The sequence below is a fragment of the Haemaphysalis longicornis genome, unplaced genomic scaffold (assembly GCF_048455015.1).
Source record: "Haemaphysalis longicornis isolate Haplotype H1 unplaced genomic scaffold, Haemaphysalis longicornis Haplotype H1 scaffold_6, whole genome shotgun sequence".
Classification (NCBI taxonomy): Eukaryota; Metazoa; Arthropoda; class Arachnida; order Ixodida; family Ixodidae; genus Haemaphysalis; species Haemaphysalis longicornis.
Genome location: NW_027526407.1, coordinates 66,980,393 through 67,005,428, shown reverse-complemented (window position 1 = coordinate 67,005,428; position 25,036 = coordinate 66,980,393). Strand labels below are relative to the sequence as shown.

General features: G+C 45.7%; 1 protein-coding gene across 1 annotated transcript in view; it reads right to left on the bottom strand.

Annotated features, from left to right (window-relative positions):
* Positions 1–1,309: 1,309 nt before the first annotated feature.
* The window catches only part of LOC144141619 (prestin-like), a 62,770-nt gene continuing 39,043 nt past the window's right edge, over positions 1,310–25,036 (bottom strand). Inside the window, exons 10-18 of the mRNA XM_077673161.1 lie at positions 23,823–23,918; positions 18,497–18,603; positions 16,923–16,992; positions 16,686–16,795; positions 14,850–14,913; positions 12,353–12,556; positions 8,898–8,952; positions 6,599–6,708; positions 1,310–1,519 (exon numbers count right to left, since the gene is read on the bottom strand). Of these exons, the coding sequence (XP_077529287.1) occupies positions 1,481–1,519; positions 6,599–6,708; positions 8,898–8,952; positions 12,353–12,556; positions 14,850–14,913; positions 16,686–16,795; positions 16,923–16,992; positions 18,497–18,603; positions 23,823–23,918 (855 nt within the window). The 3' untranslated portion in view covers positions 1,310–1,480. The remainder of the gene's footprint in view (positions 1,520–6,598; positions 6,709–8,897; positions 8,953–12,352; positions 12,557–14,849; positions 14,914–16,685; positions 16,796–16,922; positions 16,993–18,496; positions 18,604–23,822; positions 23,919–25,036) is intronic.

Below are 25,036 nucleotides of genomic sequence, written 5' to 3'. Positions count from 1 at the left end.
CCTCCCCCACCAGCGACCTTCGGTCCTCCCCTTCCTAATAAAAGAATTTATCATCATCATCTTTCCTCATGCAATACCCATCTGGAATGCACTACAGAATGACACAGCTTGGTGCGCTAATCGAAAAACATTTCACGAAATACTAATCGGTGAAATGTCATACCAGCCTTCACGTGATACTCTTTCTGGATTGATTGTGCAAATTACGGCGAAGCTGTTTAGCAAATCGTTATTTTGCGTGTCAGCATTTCAAAATACCGAGAAAAGGCTAAGCGCTCGTGTGTGCGTGCCTCGCGGCGACCGCCCAGCGTCCCCGGCGCACGTTTGTCAAGCCAAGCATACCCACTTAGCGAGGTTGGCCAGGTTTGGCAAAAAAAAAAAAAAAAAAAAAACTCCAGCGTTCGCCGTAATCGTGGCACCACTTGCTCGGAACAAGAAAGACGCGTCATAGCGTACGCCTCTGCAAGGTGTCGTCCAATGATTATCACTTCATAAAGCAAAAAAAAAAAAAAAACAAGGAAGCGCACACTTACAGCAACAATTATGGTCGTTGCTGCTGCGAAGAAGGAAACCGGCTGCAATCGTGGACTTAGGCCGTCGTGATGGTGTTCCTTCATTTGGTTCCTTCTCTGCAGTACATAATGTATACAAGTGTTTTCGTCATTTCAAACTGGTCCTGATTTACATCGTGTTGTTTTTATTATTTGTTGTTGTTTTTACCGTACATATTGTCACACCTTGGCGCATGCCACCCTTCATGTAATGCTTTTGGGCCTTTGAGCAGCCTATAACTGAAATGAAAGAAAAGAAGGGCGTCGGTGCTTTCTAAACCATTTTAGGGGTGCCAATGTCTTCCAGATGATAACAGAAGGCCGCTAACGCTTGCGTTGAGGCGATGGGGAGGGCTATGGACCACGAAGTACTGTTGAGGTCACTGGTCCCAGCGATGCTTACGCACTACATTTTCTCTACATTTTGGGCACAAGACGGCACCTTGGTTTCATATGGTTGATAATGGCATTTAACTGACCGAAGTTGCACCCGGGCTATGAAGCACGCCGTAGTGGAGGGTTCCGGATTAAGCCTTGCTTGCTCATGAGCCGGGCAGGCAGCAGCAGATGTTCCAGTTTCCAGGGATCCGCAATTTTTATATTCAATGTTCGTTGACCCTCCAAGTCCAAAAATGTACAATTTACTGTCACTAACGATGTTCATGAGTGGATTTCATGTCACAAGTGTATACACATGCTGTCCTTACACGGGGTGTTAAGATCCTCAAGTGCCTTACTGTCACTAACGATGTTCATGAGTGGATTTCATGTCACAAGTCTATACACGTGCTGTCCTTGAACGTAGTGTCAAGAGCCTCGGGAGTCGTTGACTGAGCAACCCAGCTTGGTGTTGGGGTGGCTGGAGCCGACGCCATCGGTGCCGTACGTAAGAATCACGTGACCGTTCTGGTCGCTGGAAGGGCGCTCCTTCACGTTGGGACGCTTAGCACTGTCGTTGTGTGGGCTGCCTGTAACAGATAACAGCCGATAATTTGGGATAGCCATTTAGCCACACCAAACGCTCGTTCACGCAGTATTTGCTTGTATTTCAGCGAGCTTCAAGTTCGGGAAAGGGGGGCTAAATTCACTGCGGTTCCCCACGCGCACTGTGAGCGAGGCTACCGAGCACCTGTGCACGTGCCCGCGACTTCCCGCTGCACGAGAAACAGCAGCTAGCTCTTCGTCTCGTGTACGACGTGGTGCCAGGCCCCAGTTGTGTCACTTTCTGGGACTCTGGGCTAAAAACGATGATTCATTTTTAGGGAGGGAAATTTTGCTGCATTCTCGTGGCGCTCTGGACTAGAAGAAATTATGTTGTTCTTAAAAGGAATCTGCAACACGCTCTGAGCAGCGGAAATATACCTGCGCGACGTTTAGACTACACTACCAGGAATACCTGAGCCAAATAATATACGTGCACGCAAAGCGGCAAGCTCGCAAATCGCCGCGAAAGGCGCGCACAAAACACACGCGCTCTGTTCAGTTTCCCTCATTATGCACCACTGTAATTACGTCACTACAGCCGTGGCTGTCTTATTGGCTGTTGCTGATGAAGTTTACGGTTTATTCCCCGCACTTCCTGTGACGATCCGCCGTCCTCAGCGCTGTGCACCAACCTCATCTGTGCCTGAACCTGTGCGAACAGTTTTGGCGTTACTTTTGTGCTTTGAGTGCGCGCGGAGTTTGATAGACGAGCTGATAACTTCTCTTTCAACCACACCACTCGACAACAAACGTTTATTGCTTCAAGAACGCCCTACTAGCCTAAGCGCTTGCTTGCGAGCATCAATGCTTGTTTTTTTGTTGCATCAGACCGGAAATAGACCCGTACATGTTGCAGAGAACAAGAAAAAACACCCCGGCCTGTGGTAAGGCGAAGGCCATCGAAGAGAAAGCCACGAGCCGCCCACCTCTCCGGGAGAGAGCGCGGAGCTTTTGTCGCGCAGTCCGCGGTCGAGTTGGGAGGGAATGATTACGCGCAATTTTGCATCTTGCATAACTTCGGTGATAGTGAACGGATTTTAATAACTCTTGCGGGGGGAGATTGCCACAATAGACGTTCCCCGAAAATTCATTCTGAGTAGTCGGTGGTAAATGCTACCTGGCCCCTTTAAAATGTGCACGTGACGACATCTCAGATACGCGCTTGCGTCGTCAGGTGCATATTTTTTTCTTGTTCTCGTTTTGGCATTCTCTGCTTCCTCGGCACCATTTGCTCTGCTTTTTATTTATCTTTCTCTTTAAAGTTTTTCCTGCATTTTATTGCTTGGCGCATTTTGGATTGGATTGGATTGGAAAACGTTTATTGAGCATAAAAGTGGGTGGCTTTCTTAGTCCAGATAGCCGTGAGCTAGCGCAGCTGCTTGGGCGCGAGCGATCAGGCGTTCTTGGTCCTCGCACCGTGAGCTGGCCAGCTCGCGCTCCCACTACTCAGGGGATGGGGAAGGGAGGGGGTTTGGCGCGTAGGGGCATTCCCAGACGCGGTGGTAGGTAGTGTTTGGGACGGAGCAAGAGGGGCAGTTGTAGGGGTAAGTGGAGGGAGAGATGTAGTGGAGTATTGTGGTGTTGTAGAATATGTTGGTCTGCAGTCGACGCCCAATGCGAGCCGCCTGTGTGCTGAGGGAGGTGTGAGAGGAGGGTATTGAAGCCGCAGTTCGCGATAATGATTTATGATTTCAGTGTATCGGGGACATTTTATTTTTTATTTTCTCTCCCATTGTTGCCTCAACAATCTCCCACATTTACCCCAGCTTCATTGTAATACCTCTCATATGGCGTGGCAAGCGCTTCCGCTAACAGTTCTGACCAAAGAGGCTTCTCCTTCTCTCTCTTAAGGATTTGTATTAGTGAATATGGTCCGAAAATACAGCGTGAACAGGCAAAGTACGTGGCTGTGCCAATCTACTATGTCATTTCCCGTCTCCTTTCGTCTCCTTTCGGGGTCGTACCGAATTAGAATGTTTTATATCTTATAATGTACTACCGAGAAGCCCAACATCATCAAAAAGTAATATAGCAGTGCAATAACGTGGACGAGCCAGGTGCGTATTATACTGGGTTTAAAGCACGTGCTTTAATGCCTTAATGAGCGAAAGAAACTGTGTACTTAATAATATCGAATTTTCACACGGGTACATCCAACTTGTACATTTCTGATATTCGTCATATCAAATAGCTTTAATGGAGCTATGAAAACTTCGGGTATGTATACAAATTCACATACTGTACACTTTCTACATTACGGTATCTTTCAACCTCTTTCGAATTCGGGATATCCAGGTCGAATAACCTTAAACGTTAATTTCGAAGGAACGGTGATTTAGAAATGACGCCGGGCACGCTGTCTCGTGATTTCCCAATGAGTACCAATTTCACAGAGTAAATGTCTGCCCCATTGCAGTTTCACTACAATTATAAGAAATGCATTTAAACTCTTCATATCTTTCTCCGCGATAAGAAAGACAGACAATAACAAAAGATGTAGTATGGGCTTTTGTCTTGTAGCGGCAGTTTCAAATCGTATATGAAGGGGAAGTGCGTTATAACGTTAATTGATTGTCGTTATGCAATTAAAAAGCTGAGATAAGGAAGTCATCACGGCAAGGGCCGGCATAGGAGGGCGGCAGTACCTAGTTTCTTCATTCATTAATGTCGTTTCGTGTTGTTTGTACTTTCGTAGCTACGCAATACTCACATGGCGTAGCCACGGGTGACACTAACCGTTTTGATCAGATAAGAGAGGTAAATACCGGTTAAACTAATGCTAAAATTTCTTTGATACTATCTAGCGTGCCGGTCTTCTATAACCTGGCAGCCTTTTTTTTGCAATCCCAGAACTGCTACTTACAGTTGATGTCGCTCCAACTGTGGTAAACTGCTGAATGCACGTTTGCCTCACACGCACGACAAACCGAGCTGCTTGAAGTTCTCCAGTGCCAATTAGCGTGAACAGTTTATATTTGGGTCTCTGTCTGCTTCAAACACGTTGTATCGAACGCGTCAGTTCCCTACATTGCTTTCAAGTTTCACTTAGATTTTTTTCAAAATGTCAATTCAATCTGTGAGCGCAATCGCGCTTGAACTTGCCAGCACAATGCATAGCTGAAAGTAATTCCTGATTATTATCGACATGATCGGCCTCAAAGCAGCAGTGAATTGTTGAATCTCTCATGCCAGCCCCCAATTTAAGGGGCTATGCAGACAAAACACAAGGTTGGTTCATTCGAAAGATTGCCTCGTTAGAATCCTACTGACACCACTTTTAAAGTAAACTTCGCTCAAATAAGATACAGGGTGGTCAAAGTTAAGTCGACAGGTTATTTTAAAAATAGGCGCTTAGATTTACGCGAAGACCACCTCTACAGTGAGGTTTGGTGCCCAGGGGGACACCTAATTAGGAGGACATTATTGATGTAGGTGGCTTAATTAACTACAATTGATTAATGAACTTTTTAGTGGCTGCAGTAACCAGGCATGTTTGCGTTGGAAAGTTAGACGCAATCGTGTTTCTACGCAGCTTCAATTGACAGAATTCTTCTAGCGCGTCCGTAGTCCGAGATATGAAATGACGAAGTTTAATTGCTGTTCGCATGATTACGCATGCTAGAAGTCAAGACCAGCGCATAGCTCCTCCCTTTTGTTCTGTGTTTCGATAGCGGTTCCGAGTAGTGCAGATTGCGATAACGCCAGCCAAGAATGAATGGGTGCCAGTTATCACTTTTTGCTGTGCCTCCATCCCTTTGTCGAACTGAACACCGTACACAGCAGGCACGTCACAGAAGGGAGGAGCTTTGCGCCGGTGCCGACTGTCTTGCATGCGTAATCATGCGAACGGCAATTAAACTTCGCCGTTCGATATCTCGGACTATGGATGCGCTAGAAGAATTCTGCCAATTGAAACTGCGTAGAAACATGATTGCTTCTAACTTTCCAATACAAACATGCCTGGTTACTGCATCCACTAAAAAGTTCGTTAATCAATTTTAGTTAATTAAGCCACCTACATCAATAATTGCCTCCTAATTAGGTGTCCCCCTGGGCGCCAAACATCACTGTAGAGGTGGTCTTCGCGTAAATCTAAGCGCCTATTTTTTAAAAAACCTGTCGACTTAACTTTGATCACCCTGTATATAATTAGGAAAAAAGGAAATGGCCATGCGACCCACTAGCTCATTCTCCGCAACACTACCTTTGACGTCATCATATGCCCAGCTGTGCGATTGGCTGAGGCCGGCAAAAGCAAACGCATATTACACAGGGCTTATAAGCTTGCCGAACGAGCTATTTGAGCTTAAATGTAATGCATATTCCTCTCACAGCAGTACGAAATAGTGCGATAAACAATGAAGGTTACGAAAATACGCGTAAGCATAGGAGTACCGATGCGCACTGCTGTTGATACTGGGCGCACTGCGCTTGTCTTAGCTGCACAGCAGTCCGCCGCTTTGCAGTTGTCTTACCCGACACTGGCCGATTGGCGTAAGCGACGTTGTCTTATGTGAACCTGTTTGTCGAACATACCCCACGTTTCAAGAAACGATTGTTTTTTTTTACAGTAACAAGAACGAGCCCGGTGCAAATACAATCAAACACAAAGCAACGGCGGACAACGGTCCGTGGCTGAGTTAGCCATCTGGGAGGACTGACGGCAAGCAGGTCTGCAGAGCCAAATGTCGCCGTGGAAGTTCGTTTGAATACGCGGACGTACGACTTCATGGCAGACGTCACGAAAACACACTATTTGGCGGGAGAATCAAAATTTTAACCTAAATTGGTTAATTATCAGTGAATACGGCATCATTTGCTGCCGGGCAAGCTCTGGGGGCACTATAAAACATGAAATCTTTCGAATAAAACAAACATATTTTGCCTGCATGGCCCCTTTAAAGTGCTAATTTTGAATGAAGTGTCCGCTAAAGAAAATATGATCAGTTCCTAAGGAGACACAAATGTCGCCTTCGCGTCCCGCACACCAGCCCATGCAATGGACTGCATAGCGGGCAGCACTTGCCGTTTTCCTTTGGAAGGACAAAGGTAAAGCGCGAAACCTTTTTGTCGTGCCGCACGTGCAGCACGGCGTCGTGCACGCTGGGGAAGAACTTGGCCGACGGCAGAGCGTCGAGGACGCCGCCCCTTTTGAGCATGGCGAAGACGGGCACTGCGAGTGAAATGCGATGGAAAAAGAGCGGATGTGTTAGTTAGTTGCAGAGGTTTCGCCGCGGATGCGGAAGTTCACCCTTTGACCGCAGACACACTTCTGCGACACGCCCCTCGAATCGCATCGCGTGATTCGCCGGGTCTAGCGTCACTAAATAAGCTACGCTTAAGAGTACCGCCACTTCGTGCACCCGGAAGCGCCTGGTGGCCATTTTGTTTCGGGCTTGCAGTGTTGCCATCTCTCCCAACAAAACCGCCGCCGGTTGTGACGGGCAGAGTCTGACCGGCCACTCTCGCGTCCGCTGCGCAGCAGATAGATAGATAGATAGATAGATAGATAGATAGATAGATAGATAGATAGATAGAGAGAGAGAGAGAGAGAGAGAGAGAGAGAGAGAGAGAGAGAGAGAGAGAGAGAGAGAGAGAGAGAGAGAGAGAGAGAGAGAGAGAGAGAGAGAGAGAGAGAGGCGCCGAGAAACAAAATGGCTGCCCCCATATGCAAACAAATATCACGTGGTGCCGACAGACCAATGAAGATCCTGGCGGTACATAACTATGTGAGAAACGAGTGCCGATACTCTAAAAGCCTTTATTTTCGGACGCTAGCCGGGCCCGCTTTCGGGGCTGCGCAGTAGGCCCCGTTTTCAGTCGTTCTGCTCAACTGATCAGCTGAGCGGCGCGTGAATGCGGACGCCCAGCTGATCGACAGCCGACCGACCCCGCTGCCTTCCACGCATGCACAGGCGAGTCGTGTCGGGCCACGTGACTCGTCTTGAGCCCGGAGAAGCGGAACTCCGCGTTCGCCGTAAATGAAAGCGAGGCCGGGCCTCCACCTGTAAGCGTTGCACGTGACCGAACGGCTTTGAGCCGTGGTCGGCAACACAGCTACATCAAAGGGTAACCAAGCGAAACCAAGAGTCAACTCGGCTAAGCCAAGCTTTTGCTTTGCCTATCCAAGGTTAGCTGAGCTAAACCGCAGCCATTTTTCCACGCAGAATTTTCAGAATGGAATGAGCTAGGCCCTGCTAATACTCAACAGCCAAGCATTGAGAAATTTCTGCAAACTTGCTGAAAGAAGTGTACTGAGTTGAGTAACTTGATGGCTGCTGTCTGCATTTATTTGAGGGGAATAGGTGTGCGTAATTGCTGTGTGAAATACCTGACGAGCTTGAACATTGTTTTGCTTCATGCATTTTGGTGTCTGTATTGTTTGATTATACATACTATGAGTGTTTACTTGTATTACTATGATTATGCACACTCTGAATGTGCTCTTGTATTACTACAATTTTCTTGGCGTTGTATCTGCGCACTTGCGTGTCTTTTCTGTACCTTTGAATGCATGCGCTCACTGCTGTAATAGTTCCCGAAGGGGATGGCCAGTATTGTGTAAACAAAATCATTCAAATAAATAAATAAAAGTGGTTGATTGCTGCGCTTGATCACAGCGGCATCCACCGCGCTGTTATTCCGTTTCGAGATAGGTACAAGTGCGGTACCTCCAGCGGGATGCACAACGTTAGTAAAACGTGCTTATATGCCGCGTCCCTTCCCTAAATCGACCTGAAAAATATAAAATCTCCGATATTTTCGAAAAGAAGGCGTAGAATTGAGCTAAGATAGCATTTTACAGTAAAATAATTACGTGATCTGGGAAAAAAATCTCGGCAATGATGGGTCTCGAACCTACCGAACGCGTCGGCTTAAACCCTTAGCCCGAAATTTTCACCCCAAAATCCGCTAATATATGTTAAGTACGGAGGTCGAATACAGAATAAACGGGCGTGGGCAGGACATTTAATTCGAAGGGAAGGTAACCGTTGGTCATTAAGGGTAACAGAGTGGATCCCTAGAGAAGGCAAGCGTGGCAGGGGGCTGCAGAAAGTTAGATGGGCAGATGAGATCAATAAGTTTGCGGGGATAAATGGGTCGCAGTTAGCACAGGACCGGGATAATTGTTACCCTGCAGTGGGTGTAGATAGGCTGGTGGTGGTGATGGTGATGATGATGATGACAGAGGTCGAGCAGCGGAGACTGTTCAGAAGTTGCTCGAAAGAAGATGATTCATCAGTTTTCGACAGAAGAGGGGAAAGCCTATGTTCCTGGTAATGACGTCTCGAAACATATTGAGAATCATCAGGGTATTATGCTAGAAATATGTGTAAGTGAATGTGGGAAACGCCTACTCACCTGAGCACGCTGCGATGTGGATATGAATGCCGAGGTTTCGGTACTCCTGAAAAATCTGCAAATGCGTGAAAGGAAGGAAATATTAGGCGCCGTAAATGTTAAAGCTGGGCATAAAGGTAAAATCTCCGAGCATTCTGCTGGCTCCTTGATCAAAATAGCAAACACGGAAAGAAAGTTTGCAGGCAAACAGCCATCCACAGTAGTAGTATACTCTCAGCACTTGTGCTTCGTCTTGCGTCTTTGTATGTGTCCTGAGTTAAATTTAGGCTGACCAGTAGTTAATCTACTATAATGCTTTTTGTTGATCCGTAAGCGAGTTATAATCAAGGAAAACCATGAAATTTGTTGTTTTATATTTTATCCTAATTCCCAGCCGGTTAGAACCCAGACGCGTGTCCGTACTCCAAGTATAGTTCTATTGGTGAGGAAGGCAGTGTTCAGGGCACTGTAGTATACAGATTTCTGTGCCTTACGCATGATGAAGAAGACCGACTGCGATTTATATAGGCAACAAATACTGTTAGCCATCTCGTCTTTTAGGTTCGGCGTACCATAGGAATGTCCGTCCGCGTACATTTGTGCGTACACCACCATCAAGAGAAACTCCAGCGAAATTCGATTTGAGCCGTGAGTGGCAGTTCTATTTAGGGAATAATAAAGGTGCAACTCACGGCCTAAAGAGAATTACGATCGCGGCGCAAATCGGATGCCACTCGGGGCGCAACTTGGATGCCATTTCGAGTCCCCGTACTCCGCACCCTCGCATCGTCCACGGAGTGGAGATGGTTCCATTTTTTATTGGTTTTTATGTTTTTATTGTGCCGCCCTCAGACAGTTCATCGTTCATGATGAATGTTGACAAACTCGTTCAACTGACATCCTTGTTGATCTATATTTCTACAGATTAATCTCATTATTCGAAATGCAGTCACAAAGACCAGTATGACAAATTCATTACAAAGTGCATTTGGGCATTATTATCTTGCTTTTTTCATCTGCAGGAAAAAGATGTCCGCAACGTAAGCACACCTGATGGTATATGAAAAAAAAAATGTTTTGAGATACTGATCACTCTGACAGTTGAGTTCCAGCTACTATTATTTCAGCGCCTTGCGACGTACTCGCGTTTGAAAAAACTGCGTCGTAACACCATGAATGGTTTTTTTCTGTTCTCTTTGAACCCTGCCAGTTTCGAAATCGTGAACGGTGCAAGGTGATGAAATTGACGATATTCCTGTCCATGGTGTGCATGAAACCTTCGCAGCGATGGCTCCTGGTTGGCCCTCTGGGTAACGCTATACGCTACAATGCTGGTGAGCATATCAAATCAAATCAAATCAAATTTTAATCAAATCAAATCATTTTTACTCAACATTGTTCTCCGCGATGTTGGGGGAGCGGACAAAAAGCCTTCACAGGGTCGGCCTGACTGGGTCCGCATCCCCTCAGGAAACTAACAACCCTATAAAGTCAACCCCAGTTTACTATGCAGCAGCGGGGACTACGGTACATCATTATGCAGTGGTAATAATAGAAGAATAAGATGGCAAGAGAACAAAAGAAAGAAAAAAAACAACGAACAACAGCAACAACTAACGGCAGCGAAAACCTATACAACAAAATAATCGGTAAAATCTTTCACCCTTTTTATAATCTTGCGTTTTGTTACAATTGATACGGTAAAAAACGTTAAGGCGAAAGACAGACACACGAGTACACTCAAACCAAAAGAAAAATGAAGCACGAGCTGAAGTTAATGAACTGATGAATTTAGTAGTAATGGCAACGTGTGCGCGAGCATTTGAACTCCGTAATTTGTGCGCGCACGAGGTGTTTCCCAGGGTTCTTTATGGCACGCATGAAAGCTGGTGTTATTCGGTGTTAGGTTATACAGCTGTGCGATAAGGTTAGTCGTCTTCTTTTGCCCTGCATAATAACTCTTAAGCAAAATATTATTGTATAGAACTCCAACTTTAACAATGATATGTTTTGTGAAAAGTGGTTCCGTGTGGGAATTGAAGGGTGCGTTCGAGATGGCGCGCACAGCTTTTTTCTGAAATTGGAGTAGCCGTAAGTTGTATGCTTATGCGGTCGAAACAACCACCATTTCTGATTTTTATCGTTCTTAACTAACATGCAGGCAGTCTTAAAGCGGATACGGGCTTATAAGCATGGTTCAAAATGTTTCAACCCTTGCAAAATCTTGTTTATTTGAAATAATACATCTGTGCGTTTCCTGTATTGTTTACGGGAATATATAAACTAAAAATGTATTTTTATTTATCTAGAAATACTGTTGACCACGGCGTCAGTACAGATACGAATTGCACATCCATTTGCTTCAACACTTACATTGAAGGAACCTGATTACACAACATGGCGAGGATAGGGAAAAATGTGCCCTTGACTTTTGTAACTCAGGATTGTCCAAGGTTCTCTAGCATTGAGGTCTTCACATCTGTTGTCCTGATACTGGAATTTTTTTCTGCGGTACTCATTTATTTTATTTTCCACTCCGTCTTATCCAGTGTTTGTGCGGAGTTTTTCCCCCTTTATTTTCTTTTTCGCCTCTCTATGTTAACCTTTATAAAGAAGCAAGCCCCGCCACTCTTGAAGCTGGAATTCAATAAATCTTGCTGTCTCACACACAGATAACAAAAAAGGGCATCGGCTGGGCCTGAAAAACAATGAGCAAACGGAAAAATACTACAGCAAGATAACAGGCGAACAATGCAAAAATAATGGTGAAAAACTTTACACGATGTGTGAGTACGCACAGCGTAAACTTAATTGAGGCAAAAGATATTCCCATTCTGCATCCTACCTTCCTTTAAGGGAAAACAGCAATAGGACGGTTATAAAAAGCGTTCCGAGTTATAAATACGCTGGCAGTTGTAATGTTTATTTCGTGAACCTTGCCATTGCTTTGTAAGGCCCTAAGATATTTTTAGGATTAAGCGGTGCATAAAGAAGCACATGAAGGTGGTGGGTAGCAGCGACAATACAAGCTGTAAGTGCAGAGACAGAGCGCTACGCTGTGGACGGAATTGAAGGAAGACGGTATGGAGTAGGAAGTATTGGGAGTTCGGGCAGCCCTAGCGATGTAAAAGAGTGGCTGCGTATTGGAGCGGGACAATAAAACAGCACTAATAGACAGGAAATATTGGGGAGTAATGGGGTTAGGGCTGCGCAGCAGTGGAAATTAGTGTCTGAGTATTGGAACGCGGCAGCAGAACAGCCCTCGTTATCGGGAACAACAGCCCATAGCTTTGTTTCAAGCATAGGTTGACAGTGGAGGCTTTTAAGTGCACTGGATGTAGTGGTGCAAGTAGTGCAGCATATCTTCAGTTTTATCAACTTGTAGCCACAATGGAACACTGCACTGGTGTGCACGACACTGCAGTCATCTGCACCGGTTCAGGAAAAGCTGCCTCTAGTGCAGAGAAGGTTCTCACCTCGGTCATGGTTCCTATGCTGGTTCCGTCCACGAAGCTGACACGGGAGAAGTCGAATATGATGTACGCTGGGCGACCCAATGCCGCCACCGGCTCCGTCGTCATGTAAACCGCGTCGGTCGGGCGTGTTTCGAACTGGGCGATGGCGCCGCCTGCGGTGAAGCTGCAGGACGGCTCGCGTATCTTGATGACGTTCCTCTTCGCCTGGAGAGTCGAGTATCGAAATAGGCTTAGTGAATTTCATCGAAATACAAATCATCGTCTTCTTCATCAACAGCCTAATTAGGTCCACTGCAGGACGAAGGGCTCTCCCATTAGCCTCCATCCACCCACTTCGTTCCTGCGCTGCCCGAGTCCATTTATTGCCTCCGAATTTTCTTATTTCGTCTCTTCATCAAGTTAATGGCCTTCCCCTTCTTCTAGTCCGGACTCCTGGTATCCATTCTGTAATTTTGATGTGGTCCACCTGTTGTCGGTTTACCTCTATTTGCCAGCCTAAAACCGTTTCGTTTTCTTAACTGAATTTAAATAACCCCTACGATGCAAAATAAGTCAAACAGAAACACGAGAGCTGAGCACAAAAAATGGCTCAGATTTAACACTTTTATAAACCTAGGCATCACGAGTTAAAGCAAAGATTCGGAGTCGCTTGTGAAAGTTTGCCTTTGTTTAGGATTTCGCAGCCTATTCGCAAATATAAATTTCTTTTAAGGAATAGTGTTTCTGGGCTACAATGCATTATTTCCGGGGCGGCGGAGTTAGATCAAGGTGAGGATCTTGTGGGCCGGATCTTCCGAAAGTGGTCATCAAAATATCAGGTGGCGCCAAGGCATACACAAGGAATTTCAATAAACACAAAGCAGTTCAAGTTCAATGCTACAAATTTTCTGATCTCTTAATGTTGCGTCATCTTCGTTACAGCGTGCCAGCCATTTCAAACCTGCGATCTTCTTCCCGGCGCATATTAGAGGGCTTGCAAGCACAAGCCCTCAGAATATGCTTGGGACTACCACGATGTACCTCTACTGTGGGCACAATTGCCGAGGCACGTGTTTTTCCAATGGATGGACTTCTTTTGGGCGAACCCCTTCGAGTCTACCTTAGATGTTTCATAAGGCATGAACACCATCCATTATCGGCTCTTCCTACTACGTGTTCGAGAAGTAGTTTTGCGGCAGCCATTTTGCAACACCAACATAGGATCCCATCAGGTTTCGTCCCAATGGTGGTTTCCCACAATCCTCTGTGAGTACTATCAAACCCATCAATCCACCTTTCCATCCTGGGAATTGGGAAGAAGTCCTCTTTGCCATCAATAGCCCTCGAACAATTGACTCTAGCGTTCTGGACAGACAAGTACGCCAGAACTGTACATGTTTATACTGATGGCTCTGTGACTGCATCCCGGTCTACCGCGGCTGTGGTAATTCCAAGCCTATGCGTTACCCGAGGATTCACACTAGACCACAAGACAACTTCTACTGCCACTGAGTTGGTTGCCATACGGGAGGCAATTCGTTTAGTCTCCCGTGAATCACCTCAAGCTTGGACCCTGTTTTGTGATTCCAAGCCAGCACTCCAGGTCCTCAACGGAGTTATGAGGCAAGGACCCTATTATGCCCTTGCTGCGGAAGTACTCGAATTAAGCTTATTGGCACTGCAACAAGGACATGTCCTCACCATACAGTGGGTACCAGGCCACTGCGGACTAGCTGGTAACGACTGGGCTGACCAGGAGGCAAAGAAGGTTTCTGCAAATGCAGACGTTGTACGTCTGACCTTCGCAAGGACGGACACGATCGCCCTTCTGTCTACCATTCTCCGCCACGCCTCGGCGGTCCCACCTTGACAATCGTCATAGAAGACTACACCGCCTGGACCCCGACTGCAAGTTTCGGTTACCTCATGGTATTCAGCGAAACTACGCCACGCTGTTTCACCGACTACGGCTCGGCGTAGCCTTTACCCGTCGCTACAAGCACCTCATTGGCTTTACGAGTGACACCGACTGTAAGACATGCCATGTACCAGAGACTATTTCGCATGTTGTCTGCCACTGTCCACGCTATGCGCATCCTCGAGAACAATTAGCGAGAACATTGGCCCGTTTGGACTGTCGTGTGGTGTCGGAGGAAGTGCTGCTGGGACTTTGGCCAGACGCGAAGCGTTCCCACAAGGCATTTAAAGCTGTACTGACATTTCTGCGCAGCAGCGGACTCTCAGAGATATTGTAGTTGAGGCAGTATCGGTATAGCCATCTTCTATACATTGCCATTTATTTATTTCTCCGCCATCTCTCGTCCTCTATCCACACTCTTTCCTCTCCTTTCCCTTCCCACACACAGGATAGCTGGCCATATATACTACCATCAGGCCGACCTTTCTGTGTTGTTTCATTTCAATAAAATTCCTCTCTCTCTCTAATGTTGGGTTCACACTCACAGTTTCGCTTTCTGCGTGATTGGGCTGAATGTAAAAGCAGTAAGTTAGAAATTACCTTGGTGTTGTTGGCAGAGGATTTCAGCCTTAACGTCATCCAAGTAGGTTTTTCTGGAGCGCTTCTGCAAAAAACAGCAGATCAACATATAAAATGGTTGCTTAACGGAAATTAGTTACTGTGTAAAAAGGTTTAAAATGTTCTTCGAGAAAAAATATCCCATGCGCGAGAAAACAGCCACATGTCGAGAACGAAATGCTGTGACGTATATAGAACTGTGTTGTGTTTGTGTCTCCTGAGTCAATGTCATGTTTTAGCGCTGTTTCCTAACGATTGAAAACACTTCCTTCGGCTTGAACAATAATTTGGACACCATCCACCCACGATGCTCATATTAGATTGTGTGTCTCCTGTGTCCTCGTGCTCCTCGCATGGCCTTATATCATTAAAAATTTCAGAACCTGACTTTTAACATGCAGTTGACCTGCGATAAGTGGAGGTTGAAGAAACAGGCAGCATCCCATTCTTTCAACAGAATTTCCATTTACCGATTTTCACTTGAAATTTTAAATGCAGCCGCATATGTTGTTTGGTGGTAGTTTCAGCAGATAAAAATCGTGTTCAATATGACTGAGGACAAAGGGTACAAAATGGCTACCTTTTACATGTATGCATTTAGTGATAGGGGAACCTACATCCCTGTTAATCATTGAGTGGCGAGAAAACAAGTTATCTTTGACTGTCTATGCCCTTTCAGACATTTTTCTTCATAATGTCATCCATGGCCTCTATGTTTCATAGATAAATGCCATGACCTTTCTGTTGTTTGAAATAAAAGTAAAGTGTTAGCAAAGCGAGTCCGCTTATCACGCGTTCACAACCAGATCGGCTGTTTTGTTTATCACTAGTGCGAACTTTTCTGTTTCTTTTAGCGGGTTATTTTACAGTGCGGAAGCATAAACCAAACAACCGTCTTGCAGCTTTCGTTAAGGCGGACTTTTGTTTACGCAATTTTGTTTAAACAATTCGAACTGTACACAAATTCTCCCGCGTTCCGAAATCAGTCCTGTATGGTACCTTGACAGTTGTAATGTTACGGACGTATCGACCACCGCACGCTAAAGATAACGAACAATTTTTGAGAGTGGAGTATTCCAGACAAGTACGCAGTGTCTCTCATCTCCTTTGGACTCAGTAAAGCGACAAAAGTTTTCTCGCTTCTTTCCCTCCTTCAAACAAACTTTTGTTAGCACTTGGTCGTCGTTGGGGGGCCGGGTGACGGCAAAATGGAGTTATGTGCGCACTGTTTTAACATTGGCAGTGCCTATTATCACGGCAACCGTGAGAATTACCGTCAGAAATTTCTCACGGCAGTCACCTCTGATTGGCTAAGCAGGCTACCTGGAGATTATATGGGATAAATGTTCCCAAAAAGCCGTATTTGAAGTTGTCCCTGTAGAGGTGTGGTAAAGTACTTGGTTTTAAACGAGAACGCCCAGGTTCAAGTCCGACACTGCGATGCTTTTTTTTTAGCTTTCGGAATTTTTCGGTCATCGTAATTTTGCTAATGCTTTTTTTACTCTGGTTTTTACTATATCAAGGATTCGATGCACAGGACTTCCAGAATGGGTTTAATTACGTTTAATATAGGTTGTGTTCTGTGCCGTTGGGCTGGGTTAGATTAGGTTTGTAGCAGTTGGACTGCATTTGGGTAGGTTACGACGCGTTCGGTTAGGTTACGCTAGGTGCGGTGAGGTTATGTTAAGTTACCTTGGGACGTAATCTTATTCAGGGATTTTTAGGTCAGCCAGATTTTTGAAAACTGCCGTGAGAATTTACCGGAGGAAATTATCACGGTTGCCGTACGATTAGACGCAGCCTTTAACTTTTCTTTACCTGGCGTCTATCCTGAGCTTCCTGTAAACTTCGCTTCTGAAGTAGTCAGAGTTCGCGAAGTGAATGGGCCCTCCGAAGTGGAAAACTTTCACACCAGGAATTTCGGCAGCCTGCAAAAAAAAAGATGGAAGGCGGAATGTTAGCCATGTCGTGTTTCGGCTTGTAAGCAATTTTTTGAACTTCAATGCGTCAGGAGACCCTTGTGAAGTTGTATTGGAGCGTCATGCAAATACCCACCACTCCGTAATCCTTGACAGGAACATAGAAGTCTGTGTTTGGGATGCTTCCCAGGAGGCAAGCCTTTGGCCTGGAAATGAAAAAAGTCATTGCTGGAGAGGAAGTTTGGCAGAGTGGCAGGCATCAACTTGTACCGTCGCCCAAAAATGAGAGGTGATCATGCGAAGAAGTGGCCTTCAGTTCAGTGCGCGAAAGCGAACGGTGTGTGCTTCGAGGCATGCCCAAATTCATATTAGTAGGACATGCAACCTCGCGCACTTTGCCCGTATTGCGCGTGTCCGACGCATCCAATGGGCGGCGTTAGATCGCGCACCTGTAGTGAAGGTCACCCGCTCGCGTGATCACCTTTAATTTTGGGGGGACTGTACGAGCAGCGTGGCGTGAACGTTACACACTGTGTGCATTTTCGACCCATGACTTGGCAGCACTGCTGGTAATTGCACGTCAGAAATGACACCCAGCTGATAGCCTCCTTCAGGACGTCGAGTTTGAGTTTAAGAACCTCTACGGTACTCGACTTGAACATTACTATAGAGATAGAATATATTAAGTGGATTGAAAGCTATCGCTGCAAAATTCACCAGTTATAAAAGACAAAGCCCGCTGTGTCTTCGCATTATAATGAGAACAGCTTAACAATGATAATTAAGACAAAGAAGTCGCTTTTCGTTGAAATTAAGATAGCAGTCCCGAAAAGCCAGAGTCAGCAGTTCCAAAGCGCTGCGCAATCCCAGCTCTTGTGTACCTTACGGAGATCGCAAGTGTTGCGAAATTGTTTCAAAGATCAAAACAGAAGCTACTGAATGCCGAAGAGTAGCGTGACAGTTAAGAACTTTGCCCCCGTCGACATTTTGTTCTTGCCAGTTTTGTTGCGCTATAATGGCTGTACATATTTATTGGAGGTCAGTAAAATAAATAGGGGTCCATAGGCTTTGTTAGAGAAGGCTGTTTCGGGCCAATCAAAGTAACGGAGCGTCAAAGTCGACTACCAGCTGTAAACCCACTCTCCCTTTGTAAACGGCGCCTGGAACCCGTCTTTTTCTGCGTTTGAAACGCGTTCACAATGTGGTCATTGAGTGCGTCCCGTCCTTGGAATAGGTGGCCAAGAAATACCTGAAGGAATTGCAACTGCTATGCGCCCTTCATAAAGCTCTGAAACGTGTTCCAAACATTTTATTATCATTTATTGGGAGTCTTCAAAGTTTCGTACAAGCAATATCGCCGTTATTGCCGGCTTCCATTTAGATGTCGCAATAAACGAATTCGATAGCCACATGAAAGAAAGTTCGGACGAAACCAAAGCCAAGACTAGATGAGCTATCAGCCGTCGCAAACAAGCATGCTGCTCAGGGTAGCGACAACTCTAGCTTTCGAAGTGCTCCCAGGAACAAAGGAAATAGTGAAAGCGTATGATTGAGATCCGATTCCCTCAATATCTTGTCCCTCTGCGTTTATTGCAGAGGGAATCGAAACTTCGACTGTTACGCTGCGAGTAGTCGCGCACCTTGGATCCACGGCCTTCGCCCACAAGGAAAGAAAATGTTTGGGAACACACACCATTGCAGGGTGCTTACCTTTTAATTTGGTAGATGAGAGTGAGCAATGAGAAGAGGATGCCGATGATGAGACCGAACTGTACATCTACCAACACGGTGGCCAGGAAAGACACCATCCAGATGTTCTGCGCCAATAACAATAGAGAAAGTAAGAGTTTTAGATTGACCACCACTATCATCAACATTATCATCCCAATCATCATCGTCGCCCCCACCGCTGTTCGCTGCCGTACAAAGGCCCTTACGTCGCATGCGTTGCAACAGAGATCTGTTGCGAAGGCAGGGAATACAAGTAATATAGGGGCGGGTGGAGGAAAGCGTCGAAAGGGGTATAAGAAAGAAGTTTAATACGGTACTCGTATTTTTGCACTGCTCGTCACCCGTACAGAAGACACGGTATTAACTGTAGCAAGGTGGCGAGTCGGGCCAGTTGGTGTACTTGCATCTTGGGGAACAGCACGAAACAGCGCTTGTCCTGTTCACTTCTTTCTTTGTGACCCCGACGTTTCGCGCTGTTCCCCAAGAGACACGATAATAACACAGAAGCTCGCGAAGTCACACACAAGGCGCCTTCTGAGTCGCACACTGGGGCACCACGTGCATTTTATTTTAAAAGGCAGTATGTACTAGGTTTACCGCCGAAGTACCAGCTTAGCGTCCTGGCCCGGCATTAGGGCAACTACTCTCGCGCTTTTCCCAAGCTAGGTACCCACCTGCTTCCCTCTTCCTACCCGGGAGAGGGACCCCGCTTCTTGTGGTCCATTCCAGATTCTACGTTGGCGTCTTGCTCATAGTTTTGTGTGCCATAAAGCCCAAGCCTTGATCGGAGAAAACTTTTCCGGCACGCACTTACGGGCTGCAAATATTTCTATGGCATTTTTTTTTTGGTGTCAAGCTGAAATTCTACAAAAAAAAAAACCTCTACGATCCACAAGTGGCTGTGTAGCATATTTGTTCGGTCCATCTTTAGCTTAGCACCCCTAAAGTTAGCTGTGAGCAGCCAACCAACCCCCTTTCAAGTATGGGATGATTATTGGGCTAGAGGTAAAAAAAAATTAAAGGAAGAAAGAGAAGAAATGATGATAGTAAAGAGATGAAAGAAACGAGTTAAAGATAATTCGTTTCTTCAAACTCGATCGGTGTTCTAAAGAGAGATTCAAGTCTTCTTCGCCTCAGTGCACCTTAATACCGACTGGGTGCATCTGAGGATGAAAACTCGATGAATAACGAGGCCCGGGTCATGGTTTCCGCATTTAAGAACAGCTTCATTTTACCGAAAGTAAAAACTAACTACGGCAAATAGACAGTGCACTTCTCGGAAATATCCCTATGGAATTCTATGCCACCCGTCATTAAGTCTTCCAACAGATTACACAAATTAAAAAAAAAAGCGTTAAAGTGCTACCTCATGTCCCTGCCTCAGACATAACCAGAGTTTTTGTGATGCTTTGTTTTTCTGCTTTTGTCCAAGTTGATTCTGTATAGTTACGGCTACCGTGTACTTGCACCTGTTGACTCTGCTTTACATCATTCGTGTACACATTCCTCTTTTCCATCATTTGCTGCTATTATTCGGTTTATTTTAAGTTATTCCGTACAGGAGGTCCCGCTACAGTCTCCGACCTTGGGACCTCCTTCTGTATATAAGCCCCATGTACAGTTTTGAGATATCATGAATAAATTCATTGATTGATGGATTGAAAACAAATTTCGGGGACTGCATATAACTTTTCAAGACTGTCAAGGCAAATGCCTGGTTAGACCTGCTGTTTATCTGATGCTGAACTTTCTGATGAACTTTGCGGCTGCGCCTGTCACCTTTTGGCCAGCCGGCGGCACAGCACCCTCCGAAGCACCCACTTGAAGTCACCAGTAACCTTCAGTTCCCCCGCGTCGTTACCTTCTTTCAAGGTGGCTCCATTTCACGTGCGGGAACGGCCTGCCTACCCGCCTCCGCCGCGGCTGCTTCCATTTCGAGGCGCGCACGGCCCGGCTCGCCTCCTATTTCGTGTACCTAAGAACGCGTTCCATAAACCATACATATCTAAGGCTTTCGCATCATGAACATTTGCTGCGTTGTGTCATTCTAAAAGGAAAAACGTCATGCTTGCATCACGCACTGCCACAAAGGTGACTGCCCTTTTGGTTGTAAATCGGGTTCTGTGCCTCTTCACTGAGTCACTTTACCCCCTTTATCGCAACGGCTGGTCATTGGGGTGTATCGAGGTGAAGACAACTGACAGGTTCTATGCGCATGACTCTCAGTGTCCTAGAGAACCGTTTTCCACATTTCAACTTAATACTGTACAGGACATTTTATATACAGTAAAAACTCGCCATAAATAAACGGGATATAAAGTGCAAATGAATATAACGAAGCAATCATAATTCCCCTTGAAATTCCAGTAGACGTCCATGCATTTAGGACCTTGTTTTAACGATGCTAAATTTCCTCGCAATGAGTATAACCAGAGTCCTTCAATGCTTTACTGGTCACGAAACTTCGGCGCTCGTTTCATATAGGGATCGCACGCGCCACTACAGGCGCCACCGCCGCACGAAGGTCATCCAGCCGCGCGCGTGCGGCGTATTGGCCAGCTCTTGGCGTGCAAATGCTTGCTGCTTTTGGTGTCTGCGCGCTGATTAAGTGTGTTTTTCTCCGTAGTAGTTAGCGATGAATAGTCCAGTCATTGTGTATATCACATGCCTTCAATGGGGTTTTGTTTTTCAAAGGAAATTACCGGAGACTTCGGCCGCGAACGGCAACGGCTTCTGTGTGCTCTGGCACAAGCGTGCGCCATCGTGTTTACGGATTTTTAAATCTATATTGCTTTTTTTCTTAAAGCAAAGTTGTAATTACCACATATACGGTAGCTGTGTAGTCACAGACTGCTGCGGGCCTATGGATAATACAATAAAAAAAACTGAAAGAAACCAAGTACGCGTCGTTCAGACTACGCTTAATGAGTCCGTTGAGTGCTCTGGACTGCACAGAACGCTAAAAGAGATAGCCCAATAGTATTGCCGTTTCGATGAATGGGTACATACTTGAGAACATCTAAAAACGCTGCAGAAACGCGAAGGATCAAAACACGAAGAGATATATGTTGCACCATGTGTCTTTCTGCATCCACGCTTTGCAATACTTGGAAAAACAGGAAGCGAAAAAAGAACAATAAAACTGATTTTATCACACGCAACAAAAAATTTCAATGTTACGAAGAAGACAAAAGAGCGTGGTCTAGCGTACAAAAATTTATTTTTTCGCGCTGCGATGTGCAGCGCACGGAGGAAACAGAATATTTCCACGTAGCCAAGAACGAAGCAAAGCTTTCCTGAACGCAGCGAGCTAGCGATCTCCTGCACTACAAAAGACTAGAATAAAACACAAGCGTCGAAAAAGCAGTCCGCAGTGTGACGTGCAGAGATGAACGTCGATAAAGTGAGTTGCGCGGCGTTTGCTATGCATGCATTAGTCTCGAAACGTTATTAATTTCAGATCCATGGAAATAGGATCGAGAACATTGTCGAAGAAACAAAAAATCGAGTTAGCGACAGGGTGGCACCCTTTCCATATCCAACAATATTGCCCGACGGGACGTACGACAAACAGTGCAAACGGGCGCTCCGGTTGAAACGCCAGATAAGAAACCGGAATCGGCCACGCGTGGTTACAAAACAAACAAAACGAACCCTAAGGATAATTCGCGGAAATTTGAAAAGTAAAAGCACAAGGCCAAAGCAAAGGCCAAATAAGCCCAAAGCTTATTTACAGGCGAGCCTGAGCGCAAAGTAATACAAGTTTGCCAACAGGTAATGAAGCACCGCTACAACCTGACTGACATGACAAAAATCCGGCTTTAAGTTAGCCTTGTACAATTCTAGGTCCACGATGCTCTCAAAATGGTACATTGATTTTTTCCATTCTCACACACAGTGCATTTACACACACTGTCACACACTTATAATCGAAGCTGAAATCTCCCGTTGCTTGCCTTGGAATGGCGAGCCTCCAATTCTCACGCAGCTGCCCGTCGCTCGGTCAACAGAACAAGGAAACATTTTCTGTGGTATCGTTGTACAAGGAACGACATCACGGGGCGCAACACATGTTCGGCATCGTCGTTGCACTACTTAAGGCGCATCACGAGAGCGCCATATGCACGTTACATTTTTTTCCCGCACAGAACAAACACAACTCGCCGCGGCTCCGCCGTTCGAGCCAGAGCAACGCCGCCCGAGGAGTGACCTCAGTGAGAGGGTGGCGCCACCGCGCGGCGGCCAAACGCAGCATATGAAGCTCTCCCATTGAGTTACGGAGCAGTTTCGTGACCAGTAAAGCATTGAAGGACTCTGGTATAACGAAGCTTTTTGTTCCACAACTAAAATTTTTGGATCATTTTGGTACCCGTCCGGTCAATGTCTCCCAGCGCGGGACGGTTTACGTCGCATCACGGATGCGGTAATTTTTTTTTTCTGCGATAGAATGCCCGTTGGCATAAAAATAACTCATTTAGAAGTATAGATGAGCACCCCCCTCTCGAAGAAAGTCAAGAAGGGAGCGGTGGTGGAGCCCCCCGAGCCACCGCTGGAGGTCGTGGGGGTCTTCCAGGATGGAGGCTTGTGCCTCTCTAGTGTCGCTTTCTGGCCGAGTCCAGTGAAGGTTACGCCCATATTATGCGGTAATTCAAAACTCGCGATGGCTAGTGACCGCCAACTTCAGCGCGCTAAAATAACAGCAAGCACCAGCACGCACGCGCGAGGTTGCGCGTCTCCAGGGTGAAGCGTGCTTGTATGTTCCTCCAGGCACCCTGCCGGGGTGCGGTAGACCTGCTGCGCCGCTTCTTTCGCGGTCACGTTGACGGCGAGGAACGAAAACAAAATGCGGCTGCAGCTAAAAAAGCCATCATTTGCCCGAAGAAGACGCAGCAAAAATCTATCAAGCTCTCTTTCTCTGCGAAGTCAGCCGGCAGCTCGTGCGCTATCGAATGATGATGGATGTGGCGTTTGGCGCGAATAAGGTAACGATTCTCTGCTGTTTTTTTCCTTGGTTTTCTTGTTTTTGAGGGCTGCTGTGAGTTTCAGGGGTGAGTGCTTCCTCTGGCATGTAAATTTTCGGTACAAATAGACAATGGGTGTAACGAAGTAAAGGTCATAACAAATTAATTACGACTCCCCCCCCCCGCCCCTTTAACTTTGTTTACCGAGGTTTTACTGTATTCCGTTTAGAGCTGTGCCTCTTGAAACGTATTTATTTTACTCGCCTACCCTTGTAGCTTGTTCAAAGAGGATGTGGGTGAGCATAGCTTAATGTATTTTGTGAAGATTGTAAGTCACTACTCACGCCATCTATCCTCGATACCCTCCAGAATCGCTGGAAATCTCGAACTTGAAGGAAGACCTTCTTCAATGAAATAAAAATTACTGTGCAGAGAATGGCCTGAAATAGAAAAGGAGCGCGCCACTGGACAATGCAAAACAAAACGAAAACATCACAGTTTAACATTTTTGTAGGTTCTTGAAGTGCCTTCCAATTAGCTGGAAACCGTTTTTTTCTTATTATTCTAGGCAGTTTTGTAGCTGAATATTCATTTGGAAATATCCTTTTGGGCGCTATCAAATCAGCTGGTGAATTTATACCTATCATTCTGAACTCCACAATGACGTACGATAGTGCGCGTGGCACCGAAATTATTGCATTCATAATATTATATTAGGCTTACTAATTCTTGTTCGTTGTTCGACGATAGGCACTTAAAACAGGGTAACTGCCCGGTTCAAATTCTTGTAATGTCGTTTAAAAAATAAATTTAGTAAAAAAGTATTGTCTTAAATGGAGTATACCTCTTTGTATTCATGCTTTAGTAGCCACTATTTTCTTCTAGATACTTTTGTTTGGCGCTCTTTGCCCCAGCTGGCCTTGCGCCAAAAAACTCCAACCATCATCATCATCATCATCTTTGTATTCATGATGTTAGAATTAATACCACCAATTGCCCTCCAAACTTCTTTATAACGTGCCTCTGAAGGGACAGCCTTTTTGATGCACAGATTTTTTTGTGCTTACTTGGGCAGGGCGGTACTAATCTAGCGGCATTGCAAACTTTCTGAACCGATGACTTGCGCAGCCAGACGTAAGCTGTACCACTAAGTACTTAATACAATTTGAGAACGCCCCGTTTGATCTTTAGGCAACATTTATCGCGGACTCTTACGCATTCTCTTGTGATTTGCATATTTCCGAATACGCTAAGCTCAGGGAAAATGAAGGAGCTTTACGCATCCTCTTGTAATTTGCATATTACGAGGTAAGCAAAACAAATTATGAAGGGGTCGCTTCAAGCAATCCGTTACTAAATTTTGCTTGAGAGATACTACATTATGCAAATGCGTGCTTTAAGAATACCTATGTAAGTGGACTTAGGCTTAAATGTTTGATGGGTGTTTAGCGGACTCAATCAGAGGTAGAAGCGAGACACAGGAAAGTTCTTGCTGGAAACACTTTCCGCTCAAACTAATCTGTCACACGTTATAACTTTGCGGCAGTGTTAGCACCTG